General features: G+C 37.1%; 1 protein-coding gene across 2 annotated transcripts; it reads left to right on the top strand.

Annotated features, from left to right (window-relative positions):
* The first annotated feature begins 7977 nt into the window (after positions 1 to 7977).
* LOC128216760 (uncharacterized) lies at positions 7978 to 12762 on the top strand. Of its 2 annotated transcripts, none has more exons than XM_052923416.1 (5): positions 7978 to 8039; positions 8378 to 8537; positions 8714 to 8900; positions 9211 to 9370; positions 11033 to 12762. In XM_052923416.1, the coding sequence occupies exons 2-5, from the start codon at positions 8407 to 8409 to the stop codon at positions 11050 to 11052; spliced, it is 498 nt and encodes a 165-aa protein (XP_052779376.1). In that variant the 5' UTR covers positions 7978 to 8039; positions 8378 to 8406; the 3' UTR covers positions 11053 to 12762. The 2 variants fall into 2 exon arrangements, with proteins under 2 accessions (XP_052779376.1, XP_052779378.1); XM_052923418.1 differs by having other exon boundaries at positions 9641 to 12762.
* The last annotated feature ends 1113 nt before the right edge of the window (positions 12763 to 13875 follow it).

Genomic DNA, 13875 nt, shown 5'->3' with positions numbered 1-13875 from the left:
ACATTTAGGATATAGTAGCTACTTTATGCTGGTTTTTAGCTCCACTGGCCGAAGGCCATGGAGTTTATGTCGTCACAGATTGTCCGTCGTGAGTGCGTGCGTGCGTGCGTAAACTTTTACTTTAAACGACATCTCCTCTGAAACTGATAAGCGGATTTTGACAAAACTTCACAGGAATGTTCCTTTGGTGGTCCTTTACCAAAATTGCTCAAATGGTTCCGGTCCATTGCACAATATGGCCGCCAGAGCTAAAAATAGCAAAATCTTTAAACGACATCTCCTCTGAAACGGTTCGGCAGATTTTGATGAAACTTGACAGTAATGTTCCTTGGGTGGTCCTTTATTAAAATTGCTCAAATGGTTCTGGTCCATTGCACAATATGGCCGCCACAGCTAAAAATAGCAAAATCTTTAAACGACATCTCCTCTGAAACGGATAGGCAGATTTTGTTGAAACTTGACAGAATTGTTCCTTGGGTGGTCCTTAACCAAAATTGCTCAAATGGTTCCGGTCCGCTGCACAACATGGCTGCCAGGGCAAAAAAATAGAAAAACCTTTAAAGAACATCTTCTCAGAAACCGATGATCAGATTTTGATGAAACTTATAAATGTTCCTTGGATGGTCCTTTATCAACTTTGCTTCAATGGTTTCGGTCCACTGCACAAGATGGCCCCCAGAGGTAAAAATAGAAAAACCTTTAAACGACTTCTCCTCAGAAACCGATGATCGTATTGCAATGAAACTTGACAGAAATGTTACTTGGGTAGTCCTTAACCAAAATAGCCCAAACAGTTCTGGTCTGCTGCACAACATGGGCACCAGAGCTAAGAATAGAAAAAAAACGTTAAACTACATCTTCTCAGAAACCGATTATCAGATTTTGATGAAACTTTACATAAATGTTCATTGGGATGCCCTTTAACCAAAATTGCCCAAATGGTTCCGGTCCGCTGCACAACATGGCTGCGAGAGTTAAAAATAGAAAAACCTTTAAGGACTTCTCGTCCGCAGTCTTCACGAAAAACATTTTAACCTACTAGCCAGTTGGACTAGCATAATGGCATATTTTACTAGTTCGAATGACAATCTAGTAGTCCGACTATTTTGCCACATTATAAAACTGTATGCTTGAGGTAAATACCTATTTCAATTGAGTTTGAGTAAACATTTCTTTATTATGATGCTCATGCAGTGATAGGGAGTGACATCCTTCTGTTGGGAATAGTGCTCCTTGTTTTTCAGAACCTATGGGTACTATGTAAAAACAAAAGGCATCTTGCTTGAATAGACTGTAATAATATCAACATGGTTAGAAAAGAAATGCCATGCTTTAATAGCTTTGATTACATTTTACTACTGAATTACCTCCCTTTAATAGAAAAAAAAATAATGTCTTAATTTTTCACGTTTAGCATCTTTAAATAATTTTTAAACAATAATAATTTATGAGTAAACATATAAGCATAAAGTTCTCACAAAAAGATCAATTTAAAAACCTTACATTTATACATAGGAAAGTATATATAGACTGAACATTAATTTTCGTTTAAGTGACATTCTGAAAGTTTATGAAACAGCTATTTTTAGTAACTTAAATGGCCGAAAAGTGTAAGTGAAACACCAAGTCGATTCTATCTCGTCAGTTCTTGTTCAGGTTAGATATTTGCTTCATAATCTATTCAGATTAAATGTTTATTAATTGTTTAACTTTTAAGCATTATTTTGGGTCGATATTTATAGTTTAAAGGAAAAACTTATATCATCACATCAGAAGTGAAAAAAAGATGGTCTTATGCAGGACTAAGTGGATGCGTGTTGAATGCTGCTTGTATAAATATATTTTGATAATCAGTAACTAGTGATTAAAATCGATATCACTTAAGTTAAAAACTAAAAAGACAGTAAATGCTTATATTACTTCAGGTTGAGGGTTCTTTTCTGTTGTTGTTGGTTCTTGTCGGTTTTTAGTGACAGCGATTATTTTCCCGCGGAAAAACAAGCATGGCTGCGAAAAGAAAACGTGAAAATGACTCGGTAACGGGTTATTTAAAAGACGTGTCGCCATTAAAAGTCGCAAAAAAACAATAATAAACGTCTCCATTTCCATTTGGAAAACAATGGTTTGTAATTTTTAGCTCACCTGTCATATGACAAGACAAGATTACATGTTAGTCAATCGTCAGTCCACAAATTGCCTGCGTCACAATTTTGACATAATCTTTATGAGACTTAATAACAAGGGTCATCTCAACAAAATCTTTGACAAAATGGCCCAAATGGTTCCGTTCCGCTGCACAACATGGCAGCCAGAGCTAAAAATAGGAAAAACCTTTACACCACTTCTCCTCAGAAACCGATGATCAGATTTTGATGAAACTTGACAGAAATGTTCCTTGGGTGGTCATTAACCAAAATTTGTTAAATGGTTCCAGTCCACTGCACACCATGGCTGCCAGAGCTAAAAAATAAAAAAACTTTATACGACTTGTCGTCGAAACCGATGACCTTTTTTCGATAAAACTTGACAGAAATGTTTGTTTGGTGCTCCTTTACTCAAATTGCCCAAATCATTTCGGTCCACTGCACAACATGTCAGCCAGAGCTATTAAAGTAATTTTTTTTTTTAAATAACTTCTCCTCAAAAATTGATGATTGTATTTCTATGAAACTTGACGAAAATGTTCGTTAGGTGGTCTTTGCTTGAACCTTTTGGCCAGTGGAGTACAGGCACTGATGTGCCTCTTGTTGTTGTCCATACCACCCCAACTTTTAATTGTCAGGGCTACTTTCAGTACCCTACACAAGTCTGAAGACTTGGAAGTTATTGATAACTTTACTCGAAATAATGACATATGAATACGGTCAGCATGTTACATTTCAATTTCTGGTTGGACCATTTTGAACAGAGTTATGACCCGTGAATTTCTTTTGGGTATTTTTAGAGTTTAGGTTTTTAGATAAAGGTAATTCTTTTTACTTCACATATATTTTTACCAAGAATTACCGAATTTGTCACATATGGCCACATTTACACGTCTATAGATGGATTATGACATTTTCAGGCCGTCAACCAATTCCTATATTCCTATATTTTCTTTTATTTTTGAGAAATTTCCTATATTTTTCAAAACCTATATTTTCTATATTTTCCTATATTTTTGATTTTGTTCCTATATTTATCTTAAAAAAGTGGTGCTGGGATATATTTGAAGTCATTCAAAGGATTGATACTGCCTTTAAATATTGTTTATTTACAGTTTAGACTGTCTTTATTCTCCAAACCATCACCATCATTCAGAATTGCTGTTGTACTGTGACCCTTGGTTATCCACCTGGACACCTTTGATGAAGAGTATGCCGAACATCAAATCTTAAAGGTGTCCACTTTGATGAACACAGTTGTGTTGCTGCAGCATAGTCTGCCATGATAGAGAGGTTTAAAGGGGCTGTACTCCGTATGATGCATTGTGCATTGCACAAGAACCGTACTCATATCATGCATATAAATTTAGTTATCTCCCCTAACATTTTGTCCATGCTTGTCCGGGCTATCTCTTGGAAAATACTAAAAGGATTGAAATGAAACTTGAAATATAGGAAGATGGCAATGAGAGAAAGTGCAGTGCACAAGAACCATCAACCTGCCCTGCATTTTTCAAGTTATCTCCCCTGAAACCCCCCTAATCTGAATTTTTGGGTAAAAACGATGGAAGCCCATAGCGGTTTGGAAACTTTAAATATTGGTTCCTAACGTAACTAAACGTTGTGGAACAAAACACTGTAGGCGTAGATTAACTGTATTCAGTTTATTTTGTCTGCGTGAAAATAGCACCGTTTCACCGCGCTGCTAAGGTGCTAGAAGCGTATCTCCATACTTATGGCAAAATTTAAATAATAAGAAGCGGAATTAGTAAATGCATAATGTATTGAACAGGGTAGCATTTCGGGGGCATTCCCCAGCTCTTGTTTATTCATCCTAAATCCTGAGCGAATCCGTTGAAATTTCGGCCATCTCAATGTTGTTTTTCAATTTACATGATGCTGAGACAACCTGAAACAAATATTCAAAACCAATGCAGAGATATAGTGTCCTGTAATACACGTCGGGCAATCATTTTTGAGCCATAACATTTTGTTATGCGTTGAAAATGCTCAAACGCGTTGTAGTATTGTTGAAAATTGACGTAACCGGCGATCATGGCCTGTTATTTTTTTCTTTTCATAGGTTTATACGAGTAAAATTAGAAAGTTGAGGAATGTAGTTCCATATAGGATTGACTATGTGTTGTGTTTAATGTTAAAGTTCTGATCGTATTGTCTAGAACTTGCTAGAGCTTAATGTTGACAACGTAAAATTCTGGATTTTCATAATTAAATGTACTAATATTTTCCCTACAATTTTTCGTTGATAGCGGGATGGGACACAACTTTCTTAATGATAATATCATTCAAACAATGAAAATTTAAATAACAAAGTTATGTTTTTATAGTGTTAAGCGCATGTATGTCAAAATGTTGTACGGAATGCCGTAAGGGCCATCGCCTATGAATGTGTAGTTTCGTGAATTCGCGTTTTCATCATCGTACTATCGAGTATCGCGATTCAGATCAACACATTCATAGGCGATGGCCCTAACGGCATTCCGTAATTTTGCCAGAGCGAGTGTAGATATTTTTATATACGCTTAAACCGTTAATTGCCACTTGATCTCAGTGTTTGCACACACTATCGAATATATTATGTCGTAATCATTGCTTTGTCCTTCGCGTGAAACAAATGTGTAAGCCGGAAAGAGATAGAAATTGACGCGACGCCACTTCCGACGCATTATGAAAACGACCAAACTCCGCGCAGCGTCTATCGTTTGCAGTACAGTACTCATTTCCGTCAATCAAATCACCTAAAGGCGTTTAACAATTTAAAATGTTCTTTCTTTAAATAAACCTTTATATAAATACAATTATTTTAAAGTAAAACGATACAACTTCGATAAAATATTGCTTAAATGCCATAACTCAGCTGTTTTCCACGTTGTGGCATATATCTACGCTCGCCAAGGGAGATCAGCGCATAGAAGATGCGCGGCATTTTTATTTTGCAATGGCGTTCGATGAAAATGTTCGAGATCAGTGAAAGAAGTCCCACCAAGCTTACACACCATATATCGACAGTTTACACACCTTATAGCGACAGTTCACTCATCATATAGCGACAGTTCACTCATCATATAGCGACAGTTCACACACCATATAGCGAAAGTTCATACACTATATAGCGACGGTATACACACCATTAGCGACAGTTCACATCGTATAGCGACAGTTGACATACCGAATAGGAACAGTCCACACACCATAAAGAGACAGTTCACAGACCATAAGCGACAGTTCACATACCGTATAGGAACAGTCCACGCACCGTATAGAGACAATTTACACACCGTATAGCGACAGTCCACACACCGTATTGCTACAGTTCACATACCGTATAGGAACAGTCCACACACCATATAGAGACAGTTCACAGACCATAAGCGACAGTTCACACACCATATAGAGACAGTTTACACACCGTATAGCGACAGTTCACATACCGTATAGGAACAGTCCACATACCATATAGAGACAGTTCACAGACCATAAGCGACAGTTCACACACCATATAGAGACAGTTCACACACCATAAGCGACAGTTCACACACCATATAGAGACAATTAACACACCGTATAGCGACAGTCCACACACCATATAGCGACAGTTCACACACCATAAGCGACAGTTCACACACCATATAGAGACAGTTCACACACCATAAGCGACAGTTCACACACCATAAAGAGACAATTAACACACCGTATAGCGACAGTCCACACACCGTTTAGCGACAGTTCACATACCGTATAGGAACAGTCCACGCACCGTATAGAGACAATTAACACATCGTATTACACACCGTATAGCGACAGTCCACACACCGTAGAGCGACAGTCCACACACCGTATAGAGACAATTCACACACCATATAGAGACAATTCACACACCATATAGAGACAGTTCACACACCATATAGCGACAGTTCACACACCATATAGAGACAATTCACACACCGTATAACGACAGTCCACACACCGTATAGAGACAGTTCACACACCGTATAGAGACAATTCACACACCGTATAACGACAGTCCACACACCGTATAGCGACAGTTCACATACCGTATAGAAACAGTCCACACACCATATAGAGACAGTTCACATACCGTATAGAAACAGTCCACACACCATATAGAGACAGTTCACACACCAGATAGCTACAGTTCACACACCGTATAGAGACAGTTCACATACCGTATAGAAACAGTCCACACACCATATAGAGACAGTTCACATACCGTATATAAACAGTCCACACACCGTATAGAGACAGTCCACATACCGTATAGACTGTTCACACACCATATAGCGACAGTCCACACACCGTATAGAGACAGTCCACACACCGTATAGAGACAGTCCACACACCGTATAGAGACAGTCCACACACCGTATAGAGACAGTCCACATACCATATAGAGACAGTTCACATACCGTATAGAAACAGTCCACACACCATATAGAGACAGTTCACACACCAGATAGCTACAGTCCACACACCATATAGAGACAATTCACACACCATATAGAGACAATTCACACACCGTTAAGTGACAGTTCACACACCATATAGCGACAGTCCACACACCGTATAGAGACAGTTCACACACCGTATAGAGACAGTCCACACACCGTATAGAGACAGTCCACACACCATATAGCGACAGTCCACACACCATATAGAGACAGTTCACACACCATATAGCGACAGTCCACACACCATATAGAGACAATTCACACACCAGATAGCGACAGTCCACACACCGTATAGAGACAGTTCACACACCGTATAGAGACAGTCCACACACCGTATAGAGACAGTCCACACACCATATAGCGACAGTCCACACACCATATAGCGACAGTCCACACACCATATAGCGACAGTTCACACACCATATAGAGACAGTTCACACACCAGATAGCTACAGTTCACACACCGTATAGAGACAGTCCACATACCGTATAGAAACAGTCCACACACCATATAGAGACAGTTCACATACCGTATATAAACAGTCCACACACCGTATAGAGACAGTCCACATACCATATAGAGACAGTTCACATACCGTATAGAAACAGTCCACACACCATATAGAGACAGTTCACACACCAGATAGCTACAGTTCACACACCGTATAGAGACAGTCCACATACCATATAGAGACAGTTCACATACCGTATAGAAACAGTCCACACACCATATAGAGACAGTTCACACACCAGATAGCTACAGTTCACACACCGTATAGAGACAGTTCACATACCGTATAGAAACAGTCCACACACCATATAGAGACAGTTCACATACCGCATACCCAGCAAGCAAGGCTAAATGGGTCCCATATGGGCTGAATCTGGGCAAAAAGCCCATATGGGGCCCATATAGGACCCATATGGTTGAGAATGCCCAGATGGGACCCAGATGGGACCCATATAGCTGTTCATCTATATTAATTGGATATACAAAGGGAAACAAAGATCATTATTATATGAAAATATGTAAACATCGATACTATGTGAAGAAAGATCATTATTTCATGAATCGGATTCACATCTTTTGACATGATATGCCCCAGATAGGTCCCATATGGGTCCCATATACTCGGCATTATCATTATAGTAGGGCAGTGTTAGATGGTAAGGCACGATGTTGTGGCGATGATACAGAAATACACAAGGAACAAATATTTTTCCGTATTTTCATTTTTTTATTACTTCTTAAATATAAACCTTTTGCAATTGTGTTTTTAGTAGCAATTTAGTCGCAAATAAAAAAAATATGCAGAAAAAATTGTCACGTGACATTTTATAGACGCGCGGATGATGAACGTGATTGAGTGAAAAAACTATGGTCAAATTCATCTTTAAAGAAAAGGTAAGGGTTCTAATTCAACTTTTAAAGCAACTTGTATTTATATTTATAGTAATTTGATTTTAAACAAGTGAATTACTGATGAATTTCTTGTAGAAGTATTGTTTGTGCTACGATTTTGTATTTTGTCATATTATTTCGCGATAATTTATAAATTATAAAGTAAAGGCATTCGGGATGGCAGATGCCAAAACAAAACAAAACTAAATAAAAACAACGGCAAATTAATGGTTCATGCAGGTGTGGGGAACCTATTAACATATAGACCTCCAAAGAGATTTTAACATTCCTTTCTCTTGAATGGATTCTGACAACTATTAATCTTTTATCCAATTTAAAAGTGCACCAAGGATCCAGGCTGTACGAGGATATGAGCCAGGGTGCCACTGATGCTAATGGTGATGATGAGGATGATGGCCCTGTTACAGTCAAGACCAACACCCCCCAACATTCCAGCTACCTGTTCATTATTCGATGCTCGGCAGAGCAGAATCCAAAAAGGTAAATAGAAAATGTTAATGGAATGTAGTATAGTTTTCATAATTGAACCTTGCATCTTTTTATTATTATAAACATTAACAAACAGCCAATCACATTATTGGTTTAATGGTTCACTGTTTATTACCTGAAGTGTCTTGTTTAAATTTTTATTTTTGACAGAATGTTATTTGTTCCAGATCAGGACACCTGGATCTTTGTGATTTTGGAAAACCAGCAGGAGCAATTCTCATCCTGGCGAGAGGTTCAGCACAAGATGCAGTTCCGAGTGAGTTGCCAGAGGAGATATCTTTCCCCCTCAAAACTGTGGTGGATTTGGCAGCCTTCAAAGAGCGAAAGTCACAAGCGAATGCTGCAACATCCATTGTAAGTTTCCCAAACATAGTTGACTGATATTTTTTATGAGGTGTCTTTAAATTTAAAAATGCATAATTTGAGCTTTAATATTACATTTTGAAGTGACATTATTCATTTAAGTTTGTTTTTGAAACGTGATCTGATATTATCAATATAAGGGCAGGCACACAAACTGAGCCAGTATAGGGGGCGCTGACAGTGCTTCAAATTTTAATATTTAATTGTACCACATTGAGTGTGATACTATGGTTCTGCTTGAAAGTTTTTGCTGTTTTGCATTTATATGTGGATTTACAGGCATTTTCATTTTTTGTTTAAGGTAAAATACTTGGCAGAATATGGTGGGAGTGACACAGTGGACACGTTTTCCCGGATAATGAAGACGGTGTTGACAACAAATCTGGCCCGCCAATACAACCTAAAGGAAACCAAACAAAAAAAGAAACTGGACAGACTCCACTTGATAAACATCTTTTTCAGTAGGTGGTTTTGTTGTTGTATATATTAAGGTGTGCTAAATGAAACTACCTATGCTGTGCATATACATCAATGGATTTTTAAAAAAATATAACTGAGTATTAGTGTTAAAAAATGACAAACTTTTTAAGATACCTAAAATTATCTGCCTAGCTAAAATTGCCATATATAGTTGACGATAAAATGCTGCTTATTTATTACTAAACATTTGATAATCACTTTGATGAAATAACTGTCTCAGATATTCATCTATCCACTAACACTATTTACAGGATGTCAATAATTTAACACAGCAACACACTTTAGAACCGCAAGGAAATGGAGGGGGCCATATAGAAGTGGCTTTCCGAGTCGCGGAGTCGTGAGGTTGGCCGCAAAGATCGAGCAAGAGTCACCCCGATGCTTCCTGAGTAGAATGTTGACTTATTTACTTACCATAAAATTTACGATTCCACGAACCACGAACATACGGATTTACGACTCAGAATTAAACCAGCAAAACTTGTCAGACTATTTTTCAAATTGATAATATACAATATGTATGCTTCTATTGTTTTATCATAAACACATCAATGTCATGTGACATGTTATGTAGTTTGTATGCAAAATGTATCACAATAATGTAATAATGAGATATCTCCAACTTTTCCCCTAAATTTTCATATCATTAAGGGCTTCAAGAAGAGCATTTCTTATCTATATTTATAGGCAAATCCATGTTGCTTTTACTTTTTTTGTATAAACATAAGACAAACTGTCCATGACTAATAAGAGACCCATCAACAAGACAAATATGTTTAGTTCACATTTGGATGATTGTTCTAAAGAAGACTCTTAATAAGCGAAACCTGTTGACATTGAATAATTATCAAAATATCTCGGAATGATGTCAGTTTTTGTTTTACTATAATATTTTCTTATCCTGGGTACACCATTTTAAACTTTGATACACTCAAAATAAACTTATTTTAAGATGAAGCAAGGAATTTGGCTGAATGAAATAAGCTACTTACGGGTGTTACGCTTAAGAACTTTCGAGAAATTGGGGCCAGATGACTTTAATTATATCAACCCCATTTATTTCCCTGGCGATTAAACAGTGATCCCAGATTTGTATATGCAGGGTTGCCAGCGGACTTGAAAAGTCAGGGAAATTGGGTATTTTTTCAAGGTCAGGGAATTGTCAGGGAATTTTGAAATTTGGTCAGTGAAAAATGAAAATCCTGAAAAGTCAGGGAAAAGTCAGGGAAAAATTATTTCAAAGGTCGAAAAATATACGCATTGAAGGTCTTTCTTGGCTATGGCAGTCTTTAGGCATTTAATATTTGACTTTATCACTCTCACAGTTAAGCATTAAATTCAAATAACAGTAAACTGTGATATTAAGAAGCATTATATGTTAACTTAGTGATTATAATACCCATTATTTACCTTAGAACATCATTCAGCCTAAAGACTGAAAGGCTTTGCAACCCTTGCCTCCAGAGCTGACTAATACGTAATTTCTGTTGTATTGTAGGAATATAACACCAGAAAAGAGAATTTACCTGACATTATATTCTAATCTATAGATTATTATCCTTGTTTCAGGTGTTGCGGTTTCTTTATATCATCTAATAAAGGGATTTGATGGCAGATAATATAATTAAATTACTCTGTTTCAGGCTCTTCCTTGTTAGCATGACAAATTAACAAATATGGGTTCAAAACAGACATCTTTCAATAATAACTGGCTTACGGACACAGAGTTTAAGTGTTGGGTAGGAAAAGACCCAAACAATGTGAATAAGGCCAGATGTGTTGTTTGTGGTGGAGGGTCATTCTTCTTAGGAAACATGGGCAAGCAAGCCCTAAGAAGCCATGCAAAAGGAAAGAAGCATACTGAAAAACTTGCATTATGTTCTTGTTTTCATGCTAATGTTTCACATGTTTCACTGACCAACAGTCACACTGTGTTTGAATAGAAATAGTTAAGAATAGTAGAACACTATGTTTGAATCATTACTTTGATGTACAATGTAAATGTTTTATATTTTGGAAAATAAATACAAGTTTACATGCAAAAATATAATGGGAGGATTGGACGGCTATAGGGGAGGTCAGGAGGCCGTTTATGTGTTTGACGATTTTGGTCAGTGAAAAACATGAATTGGTCAGTGAAAAGTCAGGGAAAAGTCAGGGAATTTTATTTCACCAAAGTGCTGGCAACCCTGATATGGTAGAAACATTTTTTAACCTATGGATTGAGCGTGTATATATTAATAAATTCTTCTTGATATACAACAATGAATCAGGTCTAAATGATATAATTTTATTATGTAAATATTTGTTATAACTTATATGCTGTTGCTCTACTTTTGTTTCATATGTATTTTGTAATGTAACTCAACATACATGGAGGAAATAAGGATATATATATGTTTTAACATTCAGTCATGTCAGTTCACTAGTCAGTATTACAAGGTGCATTAATTGTGTTAGTCAATAGCTCTGGTTTGTGTTTAATTTTTTCTCCTTTTAATTTTTTTTTTTATTTTACATGTATGATTTTTGTGAATGAATCCACTGTACCAATGAACTTGAAACTGTTATTTCATTTCTGGTTTGAAACGCTGCTTTATGTCTAAGCAATATTGTTATACTTGAATGTGTAGATGCACTCCATGCTCTGTTTATTAGAATTGTGCGTCTTTCGATTAGTGTATTTGTTTTAAACACATTCGTTAAAGCATTCGGAGCTCCGCGGCCATTTTTATCGAAAACAACCTTAGATGTATGCTGGTACATCAGTTAAATTTCTTAATTATATCATGAATTAAATGTAGGGTTTTAGAATTGTTTTTATTGATCTAAGTTTAAATTGATTGCCAGTGAAGTGTAATATTGCAAACATAATTAAGATTCCCAAGAGTTAAGTCATAAAGTTTAACTGCTAAAAAAATTACTACGCGATCTACTTGCAGCGGACTTAAACGTACCGCTTTTTGAGTATGTAAACCGTCCAAATACATCAGAGGTTGTTTTTGATAAAATGGCCGAGGAGCTCCGAATGTCGTTAAAGCCTTTAAAAAGTGTGTTTTTTTACATGTAATTTTTGACACACTTCAGTTTGACAGCTTTAACTGACAGATACAATCAATAAAACAAAGTTTTCACTTATTATTAAGTTATTAATCAAATTACCATATAAATGTACTAGATAGTTTTAGCTTGGTATTGTCAAACCAAACTGAAAAAAATGTGTCATAATTTCAGTGACATTTTTCTTGTGTGCCACTTTTATATTGCCAGTATTACGCAAAATATTAACATTGTCAGTATGTAATTTTTGTTGTCTTTTTTAGTGTACATCTTGTTTTACATTTCTAATGTTTTCATGTTAATAAACTTAATAAGATTATTGCTATCTTTGTTGTGTAATGAAATATTATGTTGACAATATGTCATTTGTACTTCTCAACATAGCTGTTTGTAGAGATAATCAATGAAAGGATAGTAATGCAATAGGTGAACACTCAAGATCAAATATTTTAGGTAATTGGAATCAATATATTATAACCTGTAATAACAAAAGTAACGGTTTACCCCAAATTAATTGCTTAGGTAGGGCATATAGAGCCCACAAATACCATGTGGGACCCATATGGGTCCCATATCAAGCCCTGTTCAAAAACCCATGTGGGGCCCATATGGGTCCTAAATCGAGCCCAGTTCCAAAACCCATGTGGGGCCCATATGGGTCCCACATTCAGCCCATATGGGTTGCCCATATGGGACCCACATGGAGCCCTGTTGCAAAACCCATGTGGGGCCCAGATGGGTAGCCCATATGGGACCCATATGGTAACCCATGTGGGACCCATATGGGTCCCATAAGTTTTGCTGGCTGGGTATAAACAGTCCACACACCGTATAGAGAAAGTCCACACACCGTATAGAGACAGTCCACACACCATATAGAAACAATTCACACACCATATAGAGACAATTCACACACCGTTAAGTGACAGTCCACACACCATATAGCGACAGTTCACATACCGTATAGAGACAATTCACACACCATATAGAGACAATTCACACACCGTATAGCGACAGTCCACACACCGTATAGAGACAATTCACACACCATATAGAGACAATTCACACACCATATAGAGACAGTTCACGCACCATATAGCGACAATTCACATACCGTATAACGACAGTCCACACACCGTATAGAGACAGTTCACACACCGTATAGAGACAATTCACACACCGTATAGCGAGAGTCCACACACCGTATAGCGACAGTTCACATACCGTATAGAAACAGTCCACACACCATATAGAGACAGTTCACATACCGTATAGACAGTTCACACACCATATAGCGACAGTCCACACACCGTATAGAGACAGTTCACACACCGTATAGAGACAGTCCACACACCGTATAGAGACAGTCCACACACCATATAGCGACAGTCCACACACCATATAGAGACAGTTCACACACCATATA

The sequence above is a fragment of the Mya arenaria genome, chromosome 14 (genome assembly GCF_026914265.1).
Source record: "Mya arenaria isolate MELC-2E11 chromosome 14, ASM2691426v1".
NCBI lineage: Eukaryota > Metazoa > Mollusca > Bivalvia > Myida > Myidae > Mya > Mya arenaria.
The sequence above is the reverse complement of the archived record's forward strand: the minus strand, read 5'-3'. Positions and strand labels throughout refer to the sequence as shown.

Coding starts and splice junctions, on each gene's coding strand:
- LOC128216760 (XM_052923416.1), top strand. CDS start 8,407: ATGAGCCAGGGTGCCACTGATGCTAATGGTGATGATGAGGATGATGGC. Junction 8,538..8,713: donor GCAGAGCAGAATCCAAAAAG/GTAAATAGAAAA, acceptor TATTTGTTCCAG/ATCAGGACACCTGGATCTTT. Junction 9,371..11,032: donor CTTGATAAACATCTTTTTCA/GTAGGTGGTTTT, acceptor ACTCTGTTTCAG/GCTCTTCCTTGTTAGCATGA.